A 19,135-nucleotide genomic window follows, 5' to 3' on the forward strand; every position below is an offset into this window, starting at 1 on the left:
ACGTATATTTGACGCCATTCCGTTTTGACAGCGACAACCAGTGGCGGTGCGTGCGGCACGCCCAGCACCTGCTCCGATTCAAGGATTCATTAATATACATAATATGTTATAATATACTCCTTTAATTAAATAGACTTAAATTATTACGTGCAAACATCCCATTCAATGGAATTCTAGTGCGCGGGATTCTTAAGGAACAGCCTAGCTTTCCTACACCCTGGGGTGTAACGGGTGGTCGATTTAGGATTAAAAAGTGTTTTTTTAAATTTGTATTTTGTCCACCATAGGGAAATTTACACATACACCGCTTCATAACGAACGAGAACGAAAGTACGTCTGGTGATAACAACGTGTACGTTTTCGATAAAAGTGTGCGGTGCGAGATGAGCGAAGTTTGTCATCGGATTTTAGGTATACAAGGTTAGACTTTTGAAGGGTCGAAACGTATTATTTGGGTGTGTGAAAAAAGTATATTAGATGACTAATTAGCGAGCGATCACGTGCATTGTTTTGTGCGTGAATTTTTCTATGGTTGTAGATACATTCTAAGGTGATCATTTTAAGTATGTTGTAACTGATTTCTTAGGGAAAATGTAAAAGCAAGCAGCTATCATTTCGTTTACGAAAACTTTCGATGCTGGTTGTGGCTTCAAATCAAATAATTAACGATGGAACTCGCAAGAAGCGAATAAATCTTCAACGAAACGTAACTCGTCACTGAACGTGGTAAAAGCTGATTTTAAATTTTCAATGAAATGTAGTTCCGCGTTGAAGATGGCAAAAAGCGACGCTTTTCTTGTTAACGTCTTATTTAAGGCGAAACCTTTCTTCCGATGAATTAAAATTACAACAACCAATCATACACAGTTGACAACAAAGACTATCTTATCAACGCACGTTATTAGGCCAACAAAAATAGAGGTTTCTAAATCAATTTGTTATCAGACATTAAGAGATAAATCCAAATTTAAATTCTAGGAAAAATAAAATTTTATCTCTCTTAACCACACAGAAACGGCGATAAATCACATCTATCTGTCTATTAAATTAAGCATTTACTTTCGATAACAGATAAAGACCCAAAAAATTCCCGAAACTTTCTACGTTTAAATAAAATATATAGCACTATAGCACAATATCTCCATGCCGTTACATAGACCAACGACAATGAAATATCTACAAACAAAACTGGTACGATTATTTGTGCTTCTTTAGTCTCAGACGAAGGCTTTCACGTACCTTGAACGCAGTTCTTTCTAATTGCTTACAAACTACTGTAATACACCGATTATTACAACCAAATCGTTAGTAATCCTGTTCGCAGCGCCAATTGAATAAGTTAACTTTTAATAATTGGAGTTATATTTAAAAATACTGTTATGTCGTACGTGTAGTACATAATGGCTGTAGTAAATAGCTTCGCATAAACTAATACATATTCAACTCCTTTAAGTGCTTGGCAAACACTTGCAAATATCGGAGACGTAGCGTAGCGGTATCACATCACATAATCTGACAAATAAAAAGGAAACGATAAGTTAAACGGAAATTCAATTTTCTAACGTAGTTTGGGAAGTTTACTATAATACCCAATCAGCGTCTTATGCAATTACACAACTCAAATTCCCTATAAGCCAGAATAGTTCTATTTACTGTGAGTTGCAAGTAAATCCCTCAAATTAGATGTCAAGATTTTATTTTTCCTGAAAATCCACCTCTGATTTCAGATGCCAAGATGTAAATTTACCTAAACATCCCGCGCGGAACAACATGGACTACCAATTTTTAAAACGGAAACTCGTTCCTGTGTGGTACCAGCAGCGCAATCCGTGGGAGGACCTCGTTAAGATTAAGGTGTCGACGTCTTCCGTGGAAAATACGGATCTGCCGACGACGACGTGGGAAACTGCATCTGACACCATTGTATCCAGACAAAATTCAGATTTTAATGAAGGAAAAGGTGAGCGAGTTTTCGTCTGTGGAATTACTATTCATTTATGCGCCCCAATGAAATCGCATTTAGTTTTTTCAGCATAATCTACGCTGTTGTATACATTTAAAATAAACCATTTCTTGTGAGACTCCGAGATTAAAATTAGAAGCTTGTATATATTGCTCTTTTTAAGTCTACCCTTTCAGAGAAATTAGAAAATATGATAAAGTAAGAGATTTTGCAATACAATTTTATACAGGGTATCCTAAATTTGAGATATGACTTCATGTAAGTACTATCTTTATAAATGGCAACTCTAATTTTTTAAAACCATATTGTACCGACATTATGCTCCGACGTCATTTAGACGCATTCGCCAAGGTGGCAAGGACAACGACAGTCAGTCATGTTATTGAAAGGGATAGGGATAACGCGGGTCACGCCATGCTGCGAGTGGAGAAGAATCGCTATTACCCCGTCATCGGACCTTTGTCTAGGAGTTCGGTAGTATCGAACAAGTTGCTGTTCCACAGAAGATGCTGGTTAAACCTCCTACCTTTGATGGGAAAACATCATGGCCTACTTATGCAGCGTGACAGTTTGAGGCAGCCGCTGCTGCAAATAAATGGAACCACGCTGCTCTCATGTTGGCATTGCGAGGAGACGCGTTGAACGCGGTGCTAACAATCCCCGAACCACAGCAACGTTCTTGCCAGATATCGGTTGGAAATGCGTTGCAGCGAGAAGCACCTCCAACAGGTAACTGAAGAACCGCCTGCAGAAGAAGCAAGAAATCTTGCAGGAGTTGAAAACGGATATCGCCAGATTGATCCGTCTAGCCCACCCATCAGCACCAGAAAGCTTCTAAGATCAACTAGCCGTGCCAACCTTCATCAATGCTGTACGAGACAATGATGTCCAGTAAGTATTAAGGCTAGCAAGGCACGGGAGGATCAAGAAAGCCCTTGCTTGGGCGTCAGAATTCTCAGCAGCAAAAAAGGTGTCACATATGGAACCCATCGCGTGCGAGATGTGGAACCTAGGGAAACATAACGTTGAATTTTTAGTGTACACCCCTCTAAATTAATGTGAATTAACGTTTGTTAATTAGAATTAACGTGAATTAATTTGAATTAGAGAGAATTCAACGTGAATTTTCATTTACGTGAATTTGAGTTAACGTAAATTAATTTCATTAGCGTGCATCAATTTGAAGTAACTTTAATTTACGTGAATTAATTCGAATTTGAATTTCATAAAATGGTACTTGTTTCCCCCTAACGTGGACGCCAGTACCAAAGGAGAGCAACCCAGTGAACTTTTCGAAAATTAAAATTAAGAGTAGACCATCATGATCAGCGTTTATTCAAGAAGAAGAAATTACGTTGCTGAGCATGCGATAGGACTAGTCATCTAAGAAGAAATTGCTCCCGATTTACAAAGGCTAGTAACAGCAACCAGGAAAACGAGAGGGTTGATGTGAAGGAGCAAACCTCGACTTACCTGCGTACTACCATTTGAGTTTATATGTGGATTGAACCGTGATGGAAAAAAGTTGTTCATTGACTGGTCCGACCAGAACAATAGTGCGACCTTACCTTGTGAAAAATAAGAAACCGATATCATTCACCCTTAGGCTTCAAGACTGGGTTCAATACCGGAAAGAATCAAGTGCTGGTGCTGGTGGCTGATATGACGAATGAGATGATCTAGGTGATCTGGATTTGAAGATTGGAGTAATGAAGAAGTTGCAGTACGCCAAGAAGTTGTAGAAAAGGTCTATGTAACGCTTGATGAAGACGTTACTTTGCCCGAACGAAGTGAGAAAGTCGTACTAGCGTCCATGAATGGTGATGCGCTGGGCAAATAATATACTGGTTTCTCGCCACCCAATTACAATGACAATCAACTTAGTCGCGGTGTTCTGGTGGCTAAGATGGCGATCGACAATAGACGAACACTCCTGATTAGCGGTCGCCAAGGAAACCACGTCTATAGTAAATAACGAGGTGCAGTGGTCTGCTGTTGACACTTGACAGCGATCGTCAACGGCGGCCGTCGACGGCTCCTATCGTTCAAGAGAGGTACGTAGTTAGAAACGTGTGAACCGGTATCTTCGTTAGTTCGATGTGTAGAAACCACCGGCTGAAACAAATGCATTAAAAATATCTAACCTATGTTAGACAAGTGGTGCTGCAAATTGACTAAGAATCAAAGAACCATGGCACAGAATCTGATTCACAGCTAATAGCTATCGACATGTGTTTTCCTCAGAAAAAGGGCTAAGAGGTAAAACTAATATCGTGACCTATAAGGTCAGTACTGCAGCTGCACAAGCGATTATAGAAAACCCGAGAAGACTGAGATCATAGGGGATGTGGACGTCACCCGTGGTGTTGGTGAAAAAGAAAGATGGGTCCACACGATTTTGAGTAGAATATCGACAATTGAATAATATGTTACCACGAAAGAAAATTACCCGTTACCAAGAATCGATGACACTTTAGATACTTTTACCGGAACTAAATGGGTTTCAACGTTGGACGTGAAGAGTGGTTACTGGCAGGTTGGATTCGAACCTCAACATCGAGAAAAGACTGCGTTCGGCGTTGGTTCGGGTTTATAGCAGTTTAAAGTTATGCCGTTTGGGTTATGCAACGCCCCTGCAACGTATGAGCGAAAACTTGGTTTGATGAACACCTTGCAACTAATTACGAAGAACTTTAACCTCTTGGCCCAGTACTGTCACAAATGCAAGACGGCCAAGAAAAAGTGATCGGATAAGACCTTATGCTCTGCTATGGAGCAATTCTCTGGTGGCCTAAAAACAGACTCCCCACAAAAACTTGCGTGGCATGCATGAACGGGCGCGATGCGAACAACGCCCACAACCGTTCATGCAGGCCCTTGTGAGTCTGCCCCCACTAGATCACCACGTGAGAGAGCAGGCCACTCTGGCATCCTTGCGTCTGAAAAATGATGGTATCGTTGATTGATAAAATCAACGATGGCAGTTCACATGAATCGATTGGCGCTATATCCTGGTCAAAATGAACCAGGAAATCAATCTGTAAAGATCGTATCACGTATGTATCGAGAGCCATCTTCTGAAGACCTTATAGCACATTATGCCACTGGCAGGAAGGCGAGATTTGTTCAACGTTCCTGCTGAATATTCCTTAGGCCATTATATTGCAAAAGACGGGAAGATGTCCCGAGTAAATGCCGTTAAGTTTAAGCTCCGTTTTGGTCGCCTAAGGGAAATATACCTGCAGCGTCCGCAGGAGGAAAAAATATGTTTTCTAAAATCTGAAGGACCTGGGGAAATTCCTCTATTACATTCGTACTCGAGACGAGTTCAGTGACCTTCCCTGTTATAACGTTATGTGGATCGTACTACAAGATTTGAAGTGATAGATGCAACTTCTAGGCATTAAAAATCTGGCGATTCCAATAGTCGACTGTGGGTTGGTCCGGTCCGGTTTGATTGAGATAATCTCGGAGATTATATTTGGCGACATCGATATAGAGATACTGTTAGAGATAGTGTTGCTATTACAGACGTTATAGAATATAGAGCAGGCGTGGGCAACCCACGGCCCGCGGGCCAGATCCGGCCCGCCGATCAGTTTTGTCCGGCCAGCTAATATAATTCATAGTTAATACTTCATAGGGCCCACAAGTTTCAAATTCTAATTTATTTATTAATTAATATGATTATGTTACACGTGCAGCATCTAGTGGACGCGATCCGAAGCTTCCAAGACGTTTGAAAGCCTAGTTAAAGATGCATTTATTGTTTCAGAGATATCGCCAGGTATTTTCCAGAATTTTCCTCGCGATAATACCGGGTGGGGCAATACAATGACACGTGATTTAGGGATTAAGAATCTTAAGAGCATAAATGAAAATTTGGATACAAACTGAAATGGGGATTTATTATCCACATCTGGCAAATTTTGTTTGCAAAATCGTGTCAATTTTCAGGAGTACTTATTGATTTTTTTTTAAATAATTTTTACGAAAGCAAAAAATAGATGAAGACCAAAAAGAAATAGATACTTAGATATTGATTTCTTTAAACATACTTTTATTTGGATTTTCAAGTGTGGCCCGTGGCGCACATAAAAAATTTTATTTTGGCCCCTTGGAAAAAAAGGTTGCCCACGCCTGATATAGAGGATTGTATTTTAAAAATATTTGGAATAATGGAACAAAGTAGGGCGCCAAAATGGTACATTTTTTAAATAGAACCCTCTGTATTTGAATGCATTTTTGAATTCTACGTGTAATTGTACGTATTTTTTATTATATGGTTAAAATCCAAAAAGCTACCAATAGTAGTTTTAAAGATAATTCTATTTTTAAGAAAAATTGGGCATTTGCAAGCGTCGGTATATATTATCATTTATCAATATTATTACTTAAATTTTGACTCCAGGTTTTATATCTTTTATTCTGGGTTAAAGTAAAAGTCAAATAAATATATCTACTATGAAACATTAAAAAAATAGCTTACAGGGTGTTTTTTTTCTAGATCCAATGTTACAAAACTTCATATTAAGAAATCTCACTTTTTTTTAATGGAACACCCTGTATATTTTTCTGTCATCTTTTAGTTCCTCCAAAAACCTTCAACTTTTGATAATAATGTCCTATACCTATCTCTGATATTTTTCAAAATATCTTGGTTTTCCTGGTTTTTATATTCTAATCTTAAATAAGTTATACAGGGTGTTTCGAAATTCGCGCACACGGACTGTGGGATGGTGTTATACAACGAAAACTGAATAAAAAGTTCCTCTACCAGTTTTTGATCATACCGGCACAGTTTTTTTCGACGTGCTGAAGCTTGTTTACTAGCAGACGGCGGATATTTTGAACAACTATAATTGTAATTACGTACTCGTCATAATTATTATAGTTTATTTTGAACCTTCTTTTGTTTTAAAACATGTGTTACTAAGTTTAACCAGTGGCGCAGCGAAGGGGGGGAGCGGAGATTTTTAAAACCGCGGTAGCTCGAAAAATAGCGGTCTGATGGAAAACTGGTAGAGGAACTTTTTGATCAGTTTTTGTCGTATAACACCAACCCATAGTCCGTGTGCGCGAATATCGAAACACCCTGTATGCAATTTACATAATAAAGAGATGGTCATGCAAAAAAAGGCAATGTTCATCTGCCTTGATCAAAGCTAAAATCATATTTATTAATTCATTTTTCTAATAATTCACTTAAGTTTATAAAGACTGGCGAATAAATTTAATAGTAAATACATAAATAAATATCTCGGTTTTTCTACTTTTATATTTTAATCTGAAATAAGTTCTAATTTACATAATAACGAGGTGGATATGAAAAAAAAATGAAACTAATATCACTGACTGGATGAAATTAGGAGTTAAATTAAATTTGTTTTGTAGTCAAATGTTTTTACTTATTCTCCAGTTTTTGGACTTTAATAAATTGTTTGAAAAATAAATTAATCGATATAATTTTCGTTTTGGATGAGATAGATAAAAATTGCCTTTTTTGCATGGCCACCTCACTATTATGTAAATTACATATAACTTATTTAAGATTAGAATATAAAACCCAGGAAAACCAAGATATTTTGAAAACTATCAGAGATAGGTGTAGGACATTATTATCAAATTTTTTTTTGGAGGAGCTAAATGATGACAGTAAAATATACAGGGTGTTCCATTAAAAAAAAGTGAAATTTTTTAATATGAAGTTCTGCAACTTTGGACCTACCAAAAAAACACCCTGTAAGCTATTTTTAATGTTTCATAGTAGATGTATTTATTTGACATTTACTTAACCCAGGATAAAAGATATAATACCTGATGGAATCAAAATGTAAGTAATAATTTTGACAATATACTGACGCTTGCAAATGCCCAATTTTTCTTAAAAAACGAATTATCTTTAAAACTACTAGCTTTGCGGATATTAACCATATAATAAAAAAGACGTACAATTACACGTACAATTCAAAAATGCATTCAAATACAGGGGGTTCTATTAAAAAAAAATGTACCATTTGGTCGCCCTACTTTGTGGACGCAGCCTGTATAATTCCAAATATTTTTAAAATGTGGAGAATATTCAACCATATCATAATACAAAAGCACTCTATCGAAAAATCTTATCTTTAAAGCATTAAGTTACTCCGCGCAATCGTTGTCTCACCCTGTAAGTAAAATTTTGCCATACCCAAGTGCCCTCCCACCCACTCTTCTGCAGAAGCTTTTGTCCATTTCAAATATGTATCTCTTATCGTTGAACAGCCTTTCGTGGATATATGAGAAGTCAAATTCGACTATTATTTTGATCAGAATCGAATCAATGCAGGAGGAATCGATGCCTTACTGTGGACAGAGTGGATCTTGGTCCTAAGGAAACTACAGTAATCCCCCGAACCCACGGGGCTCAGATTTCTGTACTCAGCGTTGAAAAAGTTGGAAAGATTTCAGCGATAACTTGCATGTAATTATACCATGCGTTCTAAATCCAACGAATAAATGTAGTCGAGATTACTAAACGCAGTTGGCAAAATTGACCAGTCACTTTCAGACCTCGATAAAAGTTCGTGGAATCTTTAAGATCCCTTAAGCAACAGAATAACTCAGCAATCGGGGTCATTGTACGTCAGGCCTATTTTGTTAGTTAATAAAACGAAAAAGGGGGAGGATAATATCTGCGTAGTCTACAGGAATTTTAGCACTAAGACGAACAGATGACTTTATGGACAATCTTCACTACTCTAGATTTGGATTCTGGTTATCATTAGATTTCACTTGTAAAAGACTGTCAAAAACTGCCTTTATCGCGCCCTGTGACCATTATGAATATTTGCGTATGCCTTTTGGTCTAGTCAACGCTCCTCTAGTATTCCAGAGAGCTGTAAATGAATTACTGGGACCGTTACGCTACTACAAAAGTGCTATAGTGGTATATAAATGGTGTTGTGTTACTGTCTGTGTTAGTCTGGCAAGGGTTGGAGCGACTGGGCGAAATGATGAGACTTTTCAGGGACGCTAAATTATGGCCTTAGGTTGGACAAAAGTCATTTTCTTCACAATACCAAGCATTTAGGCTTTATCAAACCAGGACGTTACAATATTAAGGCGGTTGAGGATTTTCCGGAGATGATCTGCCAGCGAAAAAAGAACAGACGGTGAATATTCATCTACTTATTTTGTCTTCGTGTTAGCTAAAATTACACGAGTGCGTGAATATTTATCAAGTTGGCCGACTGTAAGCTATTTACGTGACTTATCGCCCTTAAATATGCGGACCACGGATAAAAGCAGGGTGATGAATGGAACCGGCGAGGTGGGCAATACTGTTTTGACAGGCAACGGTCACGGTCGGCACTGTATTTATTATGCTTTGTGTTTTGGGACTTGTTCAAGTTTGTTAATTAAAGTGTGGTGTTTTAGTAAGAAGGTAAATTATAATTGGTTGTTCACTTTACGGAGCCTTCGTATCGTACGTATGTACTCAGCATGTGTTGTGGATGAGTGTTTCTAGCATATTGCTACAAGTTTCCTTATGACACAAAGTATGAAAATAAATTCTAATGTACGGTTGACACAGAGGATGATCCAAGCTAAATCGCGTGAATTTACCTACTTACCAGACGCAGTTCGATTAGGTGATATTTATCGCGTGGGAGCAATTTTTCGACACATTTTGAACGGTGTGGTTGGATAACCTCCCAGTACCTATATTTACATCGGAACCGTATTCTGAAAAACATTTTTATAAGCAAGGCAGCAACCATATAATTCACAAGGAAAATTAATGGGAGAAGGGACGAAAGCAACAAATTCTCTTCAGGCCTCCCCCAGCGCATAAACACAAAGAAAATGTTACGCGAGGAAATAATAAATTTCTTCCACGCGTCAAAAGGCCCTAGTACCGTGCGGTCGTTGTAACGATTAACAAATTTTAGACGGGTATATCTTGAAAGCTTGATTTAACGTTTCAACACTAAATCTACCCGCGCTTAATAGCGACACTTACCCTTTAATAAGCTATTCAAAGGATGAAAAAATTCAATTAGGATTTGCCCTAGTTATACTTTATAGTACGTCGGTATATTCTTAATATCGGAATAATTGGATTAGGTATAAAGTGTCGCTGCTGCTAGTCAAACGACTTCTCACTTTATTATATTCTGAGCGTTAAACGCAAATTTTCATATGGCGTTCTATGTCTTTTGAATGTTGTTATGTTTTGCACAGTAAAATCTTTAAATTTTAATAACATACAATTGAAAAATGTCTAACATTAGCAATTAAACTTACATGAAATATAGTTTACCTACCCTATAAATCTGAAGAAACTGACTAATGAATTCAATCAGTGGCGGCTGGTGGGCTTTCTATTTGGAGGGGCGCCGAGGAAAACTTCGACATTTATAAAAAGCAAACAGTTTATTTTTACATGCTCGCTTACAATGTTGGTACTTTTTTAAATGGAATTTTATCCTTCTGTTTTTACCTTAAATGAATTTTTCAAGGACTTTTTCTTAGAAGTCGGGAATGATCTGAACTAGAGTTTTTTCAGCAAAAATATCTCATATAGAAAGCCGATTAGATTTTGACGTTTTCGTAAAATTTTTTACTGAGAAATACTTACGCCGAGCCATTTTGTCACGTAACATGGTGACAAAAACATTTTGGGTGGAAATTTTCTGAAGTGTTTCTTCTTACGAAAACAATTTGATGAACGACAAAATTTAGTCACGCTATTTTTAAACACGCAGTATATTCGGCTTACATATTTATTTCCTGAATAAATATCAAATTACGCAATACAATTTGACGTTTGCAAATAATCGCTGAAGTATGGACAGTAGCCGTAGCAATTCTAATTATTTAAATATACGATGGAATTAATCAACTGACTGAGTTGTCAAATTCTTTTCCTCAGATACCTAAGTTTTAATTCATTTTCAGAAAGAGCTTTGTACAACAGTTGTAATTAGAAACGTTATTCAATTTTAAAACCTTCATTTAATTTGCTTCTGATGCAAATTTACGACTACGACGTGCCACTGCGATCGAGAAAATGATATAAATAGTTTCATGTATACTGAGCAACTGGGCTCTGCAGTTTCCGCCCTCAGTATAAATAGAAGCACGCATCGTTACCATGGAAACCACATACAGCGCCGGCGCGATAGCGTCTGCGGACTAGCTAACATCAGAGGATTTCGGGCGGACGATAGAGAGCCCTTCGACCGCGCTTTTACACGCGCTTCATTCATGCATATAACTGATTGCCCGTTTATTTTTATGTAAATAATTCGGAAATTATCTAATTTTTGAAAACAATATTTGTGTTAAATCATAAATGACCAAACATTTATAAAATGTGAAATATGTGTTACGACGTGATCTAGTGTTTCTTGTAGGGAGGGCGGCGCTCCAGAGCCCCCCTGCACGAGCCGCCACTGAATTCAATTAATCCCAATTTGATAATTTCTTGGCAAAAATAAACAAATGATGATCTAAAAATCTGTATATCAGAATTACAACAGCGTATGTGATAAAATTTTTAATTCAAAACGTTTTTTAAATGCTTCTCGCAACCCGAAATTTTTACAAGGTTATTGTAATAAATTAAATTACCTTTACTATGGCATCCTATTAGCACAGACAACTAGTATATGTTGTTTGTGCTATTTAGACAGACAACTAGTATATGTTGTCTGTGCTATTAGTAACATAAGTACATCATGTTCAATAGCAATCACCGCTTTTGTTTTCGCATTTACTAAAGTGTACTTTTCTGATTTTTTCAGATACGATATACTCCCTGGTCGCAGTGTCAATTGGTGTGATTCTCCTACTTGTTGTCATCGCTCTAATTGCCTTCAAAAGACGTAAGACCAAAATTAAAGATGAAGAGCATGTGTCCAGCATATTGGTGTATCCGTCGCAGCAGGGCTCCTCCATACCTCAGTTACTGTAAGTGTGACAATGTTTTAATATACACTTTTTGAGTTAAATTTAATTCAGACTGGGAGCTAAGGTTTGGAATATCCTCTTGCAGGATCGCACCTGACTTTTACGGATTTTTACGGTTCAAAAAACTACCTTGCGGTAATCTATAGGATGATTGAGTTCTTTCGCGGCTTAGTCTGATTTGTCCTACGACTTCCCACCAAGAGCTGATGCTACAACAACCGTTATATGAAATTGTCATTTGCGTGTTTTTTTGCTGACCTTTTGTTCCACGCGGAGTAGATTGTGGTGTGTGTTAAGAAATCTCATTGGACGAAAAAATTTGTTTCGATTGGCGAACAAGGTTTGAGTCACGGAATGAGTGTGATTTAAAAAAAAAAGTTGTAGGAATTGAGTTGTAGGTCGAGAGCCGTGGGCCAACGCGCGTTAAGCCATGCTAGTGCTCGAGTCGAGCCGTCACGCAATTTCAATTAAGTCGCAGAGCAATTCGCGTCGAACTGGGAGAAATTATCGTGAAGTGTCAGCGAGGTTAAGTCGGTCAGTCGTAGGTAACCGTAGGGTTTGCTTTTTGAAGTGGCTACTGCTTATTAATTATACACTAATTAGCTTGTCGTTGTGGCTTAGTGACAAGCTCGCCGTTTCTCGATTTACAACGGACGATAATGCGGGTTCGATTACAAGAGCGCGCGTTTTTTTTCTATAATACATTTTGAATTCCGGTCGACACCGCAAAATTATGCCGACCACACGTGTAAATATTACTTACAGAGAAGTTGGGTGCGCCGCCAATAGAAGAGTACGTTCAAATCAAACGCGAAAAGGTTCCGAATTAAGGTTTTTCAGTTACCTTAACTTTGATGGGATATCCCGGTTGAGAAATAATCGCGGAAATACGAACAACAAATTTTAACCCATAAATATAACAACGGCATTTGCTACGAAAAAGAAAAACTATTACGATAATTCCGAACTGTAGTGGAATTTTAACTCACAAAGATTTGAAATCCTGTGACTTTAAGTAAAGTTGGTTTGCGAAATATCGGATACTACTGCGAGCATGGATAACGGTGTAAAATAAGACACACGGAAATAAATCATCGTAATGTTTTAAAGGGAATGGACTAAGAATAAAACTACCCAACGTAATTTGTCGCCCTTCTGCAGTGATTGACTTTCTCCAGATAACATTTTTTTAAATGACATTGACGCTTACCGTCGAATTACGTAATTTATGGAGTAATCGTGATGAAAATTCCAAGTTAAAGCAGCCAAATCTCAATCTTGTCTCTCCATATAGTTCCTTAATGATGTTCTTCTTGTCTATTTGCCTCTCTTACATCACCATCCGTACTTTTTCCTTTTCGGTCTGTCAAACGCAGCCCTTAAGTCCATGAAAACGTGAGCCGCGATTCACGTCTCCCTCTGCTATTTAAAACATTCTTCCTTCTCTCAGTTTCCGCCTCGCCTCTACTTGAACTTGGGTATTAGAAATTGAACACATTTTCTTATCGGCGAAATCTGCATATCTGAAAACTAATTAGCTTACAAAGCGATAACAAATTTCTTATTGCAACGACCGGATTTAAATGAGATAACTAATTCAAATACTATGATCGAAATGGTGTTCAATCTCATATTAACGATCACATTTACGTTTAAATTGAAATTCACCCATACAGGGTGAGCCGTCAGTCTCCCCCTGCTATTTAAAACATTCTTCCTTCTCTCAGTTTCCGCCTCTGCTCTACTTCAACTCGCGCATTAGAAATTAAACACCTTTTCTTACCAGGCGAAACCTGCATATCTTGAAACTAATTAGCTTTCGAAGCGATAACAAATTTCTTATTGCAACTACCGGATTTAAATGAGATAACGATTGACTTCTAATTCAAATACCATGATCGAAATGGTGTTCAATCTCATACTAACGATCACATTTACGTTTAAATTGAAATTCACACATACAGGGTGATCCGTCGTTATTACAGGTGCTGAAGCCAAACAAAACATCCACAAGCCGTAGTTTCCACAACAACATAATATTCCTCTCCCATTTCTGAAGCCGATTGGTGTTTCCTCCAACATCCTCTTCTCTTCCATTTCTCTTTCTAATCTTTCATTCGGTACCATTGCATAGATTCTATACGCCGTCGTCATTATCGTGATTCCCCTATAATTTTCCACCCAATCTCTTTTAAAAATCGGCCCTTCCTTCCATTCTTTGGGTAAAACTCCTCCTTTCCATACCTTCTTTACTAAATTCCTCATCTTTTCCTTAACCCTATTTGTGGCGAAAATACAAACCTCATTTCCTATTTCGTCGCTCCCTGCTGCTTTCCCTTCCTTCAGCCTTTTTAATTGCTGCTCGATCTCTTTTGTTATTTCATCTACATTCACGTACCTCTTCCATAGCCTCCTCTTTCCTGCTTTCCTTGATCTTAATCAAGTGTGATTTCCAATCCCCTAGTTGTGTTTCCCTCCCGCTTGTTCTATTTCTCTCTTTCATCTGTTTATCACCTTCCAAATCTCCTTTGTTTTTATTTCCCTGATTTGTTCTTCGTATTCATTCTGTTCCTCCATTTTTTGTCTGTACATTTTCTGTTGTACTTTTTTTCTTGTTTCTTTGACCTTGTATCTGTTTCTCTTTTCTGTTCCACAACTCCTTTCATTTTGTTCTCTCCCTCTTTTCAATTATTTGTTTCCCCGTTATTGGTTTTATATTACTCTCAACTCCTCTATACTCCCTCCTATTTCTTTTCCTTGTTCCCCTAGTCACCTATAGTCCACTGTATCTCTTGTTCCTAATTGAATCTCTCCACTTTTTTCCTCTTTACTTTTCTTGACTTTCTTATCTTAATGTTTAAGCTTATTTCCATCGATTGGTGATCCGATTCTATATCCTTGTTTCTTCCCTATTATATTCTTTCTTCTAGCATTTTTTCGTTTACTGGTATGTAATCAATTGCCCTCCCATGGTCAATTGACCGTCCCTATCTCTCTGCTCCTCCATTTACAATTCTCGATCCTCCTTTTTCGGATAATCCCAACACTGCTCCCTCTTTGCTGGCCTCTTTATTTCTTCATTTTCTTTCCCGTGCCCCATTGGTGTAAAAATAGGTGTTGCTAACGTAATTTCCGTGTGAATATCAAAAATGGTGGTCGCGACACCCTATAATTCCTATATGTAACATCATTCACAAGACCTGGGAATTTTTATATTTCAAAGAGACACAGAATGTGAAAATTTTGTTGAATTATCAGCTTTCTTATTGTAAATTTAATCGGTAATTGTTTAATTCATTTAATTCTATTTCTTGTATTTAGTTTGTATCAGTTAAATTGAAAACCCCATAAATAAGAGACCATTTAATTTTAATTTTCATGTGAGTTAAAGGTTTTATCTGGTCAGGTGATACTCAAAAGTTATTATCGGACAAAATTAATAATTTTGCGATAAACAATGCCACGAGCAAGATAAGAAATGCAGTTGGTTATCAGTTCGGGCGACGATGCGGAATTTCGAGTGTCACCGGGGAACAATATGGAAGTGGGTTCTCTCTTAACTAGCAGGAATTAAGAATAAACGAGACCGTCTCGGATTATTTTGAAGGAGAGTGTAAAACAGAAAAAGGACACAATTGTGTAATTTGAACTAGCTTTTGGGTGGTATGGTGACCGCATACCATTGCACACAGCAATATATTTTGTTGAAATTTTAACGACAGATGCTTCTAATAAAGGCAAAATTATCGCATATTGTAATCAGGTGTGCGCATGTGCAGACTGCGTAATTCCAAACCTTTTCTTTATTAAAATATTGTTATGCTTATATTAAACGCAAACATATCGCATATAGCAACAATCAGATGTGCACATGCGCAGATTACGTAATGCTAACTCTTATTTATGGAGACATTTCTTTCATATTTTAGCCATAGATACTTCTAGTAAAAAAATATAGTGCGTGTAGCTATGGCCTTTTGGGAAATGAATGAAAAATGCGCTAAAGTTACTCGCCTTTGGGCGAAAACCAATTTTTACTTGTTTAACTATTTCTCCGTCTTTCTTTCTCTTTTCTTATTTTCAACTTTTACTCTTTTTAATGTTATATTATTCCTTACCTTTGTCTCATTTTTCCTCTCCATCAGTTCCTATTTTTCCTTATCCGATAGCTCTTCCCTTCATTCTCTCATTCTGTTCATTTTCTACGTTAACCCTCTGATTTCTTCCCTCATGGTCCTTTTTCAGTTTATCTATTTGTACTTTTGTTTCCTTTGTCTTATTCCCTCACTTACTCCTAGCAGTTATTCCATTCATTTTTTTCAGGTTTTCCGTTTCCCTTGCCCTCACTTCACTCCACCTTCGGTGACACGTTGTTAAATAACATTGTAAACGCCTTAGGTAGCTACTGTTGCACTTTAATTTCGTAACGAACATTCTTTGTTGCCAACCCTCTGAAGACCTTCAATTGTTAGTGATTTCTTTTACACAAATTTACTCTTCCTGAAATCTTCTATTTTCTCTCAAATTATTTGGCCTTCTCTTTCCTCTCTTCCTGATCAAAGGGATCAGTGAGACTTTGGTGAAGTTAATACAAGATGACCTGTATTCTCACTGTGGAGATTTTGGATTAAGGGTAATTGGTCGCTTAGGCGGGCACCCCAAAAGTGACCTGTTGGAAGTGCCAGCAGCAAGGCCATCGGTCATCACAATATCATCCTGTGACCTTCCCCTATGTAAACATTGTTTTAAATGTGGTAGTAGGGACGTATCAGTACGTTATTGCCAACAATGTCAACGTGACGGTCGGAGAAACCGAAACCGACTAACGCGCTGTTCTCCTGACTACGCCGCAACTAAAAATAACATGCGACACCAGGCATTTTAAGTCAGGCTGAAGGTGATGTCACAATTTTCCTAAGTCTATTGGACTCCGGAGCTTCTAATGGAAAACCATCGTAAAGGATGTATTAGTCATCCCTTCGATCCACCAAGGTCTTGTTCTTAGGGCCAAGAAAGTGGCTGTTGTACCAAATTTTCGTCAAGGCGGCGCTTGCAAATTCGCTTATGAGAATAACTCAGATAAACGCAATTCAACCTCTCTCCTCCTTAAATGATGCCCATCTAGTACAATTACATCATTTGATAGAGAATTGAGAGTACACTGAAGAAAATGGGAAATAGGTCATAGAAAGGTAGTTGATGGAGAGCTTGACAAGATGCTGGAAGCTGATGTGATAGAATTGTCTTCACCAGTCGTCATGGTGCGGAAACGTGACGGTAGCTACAGATTTTGCGTCGACTTTCGTAAGTTAAACAAAGTCGGTGAGCCAGATGCATATCCTCTCCCATACGTTAGCCATACCATCGAAAAACTGCATGATGCACGATTTCTCTCCACCCTGGACATTAAGTCTGGTTACTGGCAAATTCCAGTCGCCGAATCTTCACGTCAGTTTACTGCCTTTATCGTGCCAAATCGGGGACTTTTTCGATTTAACCGAATGCCCTTTGGGATTCACAACGCCCCTGCCACTTGGTAGCGTTTAATTGACCGTGTCATTGGATCTGATTTATAATATGTTATCATATGATAATATGTACGTCCACCTTTGACCATAGATAGATTGCTTTTGTGAGTCAGAACTTCGATACCGGGGGTGTGTGGTAATTGCCAAAGGTCTTCTAGTGGATTCTGAAATGGTTGATACCATCTTTAAAATTCCAGTAGCATCTAATTGTCATGAATTTCTTCTGATAATAGGCCTGTGCTCTTGGTATCGGAGATTTATTCCATATTTGTACCTTATAATTGCACCACTGATCATGCTAACACGAAAGAATCATAAATTTAAATGGTCCGACGTACCTAAAAAAAATTATGGGCGGTCGAGATAAATGACACCTAGGCAACAAAATAGATTCAATTGCCACGTAAGTCACATAAACACCGGCGTAATTCTGAATGAATTCTCAGATTCAAAAGAAAACTGAAAGCGAAACGGAAAAATTACACAAACGCATCTGTAAATTGAAGGTAAATCCGACACGGAACCGATGTTAGGATAATGGGATAAAATCGTAACGGGTTCGTGAACGCTCCTTAGTGCGTGAAATGGAACTAATGAAATTGAGTAGGGAATGATAATGCAATGAAGCTCCAAGCTCCCGTTTCTGAATTTAGTACACGACCACAATCACGCGTTTTACCCACACCTGAAAAATTGTAATACTAATTTGAATCTTTTTCAGAACAAAAGATATCGACTTCAGTCTTCCACCCCTACGCAGCACCTCATTAGGAGATCTGAACGAGCCGGAACGTGACGACGATTCCGATTACGATACCGACACCTTACTCTTACCAAGCAGTCATAATCAACGCTCGCACTCGTTTAGTAAGTAACGACATTAATTATTGAACAAATCTGCCACAGCTATAGCCCTAAAAAAATGAGACCGTCATGCGCCTCCCTCGGCGCTCGTCTGTCATATCTAATTATTCCAAATTCCCTACCGTAATGGATCGCGACGCCCCTAAAACGTGTAACAAATCGCTCAGAATATTACATAAACGTTGGTGTACTGTTAATTAGTTTGGGCGACAAATTCGCCTTCATTTCTGACGGGTTATTTACACGGAACACAATGCCCTATTTTAAATATTCATTATTTTTAGCTCGGGGGTCAGTTATACTGTTGAGAACAAAAAGGTTTCGGCTTTAATAGTCGTGCTGGGAAATTACAGGAAGCTATATTATTTATAACTCGGATCATCGTTTGCTTTAAAAAACGACGTTTGCTGCCGACTTAATCCTCTTTTTGAGCTGATATTATCCTATCAACGCAATTTTCATACGCCGCCCGTACCTTTGAAAACCCACAATTTGAAATTCTACAACTTTAAATAAATGATGGGTGCTCGTCAAGTACCTACTTGCAATTTTTATAAGCATTTAAGCTCTTGAGGCTGTATAAGGAACGAATTCAATGTTGTACATACGTGTTCCACTATAAAAATCGATTTTTCTTTATTTGTTCCTTTGGGCCGAATAGCTCAGTGGCGATTACTTCGAATTGTAGGGCGGGTGTAGGTGTTTACAGTAATCGTGCTAGTTTTTGGTAGGCAGTCTTGACAGTTCGAGCATATTCTATGATTTGTTACTCGTGGCGTCCAGTATAGTACCTATCCTGGTAGTTATTCTTAAATTAAACTTT

The 19,135-nt window shown here is 38.0% G+C and overlaps 1 protein-coding gene across 1 annotated transcript; it reads left to right on the plus strand.

The window, feature by feature from the left end:
* The first annotated feature begins 1,643 nt into the window (after window positions 1–1,643).
* On the plus strand, window positions 1,644–18,323 carry LOC116179416. The gene is made up of 4 exons (XM_031499208.1): window positions 1,644–1,665; window positions 1,728–1,960; window positions 11,755–11,920; window positions 18,170–18,323. Exons 2-4 carry the CDS (start codon window positions 1,771–1,773, stop codon window positions 18,321–18,323), a joined length of 510 nt encoding a protein of 169 aa, XP_031355068.1. The 5' UTR covers window positions 1,644–1,665; window positions 1,728–1,770.
* The last annotated feature ends 812 nt before the right edge of the window (window positions 18,324–19,135 follow it).

The sequence above is a fragment of the Photinus pyralis genome, unplaced genomic scaffold (assembly GCF_008802855.1).
Source record: "Photinus pyralis isolate 1611_PpyrPB1 unplaced genomic scaffold, Ppyr1.3 Ppyr1.4_LG8, whole genome shotgun sequence".
Taxonomy (NCBI): Eukaryota; Metazoa; Arthropoda; class Insecta; order Coleoptera; family Lampyridae; genus Photinus; species Photinus pyralis.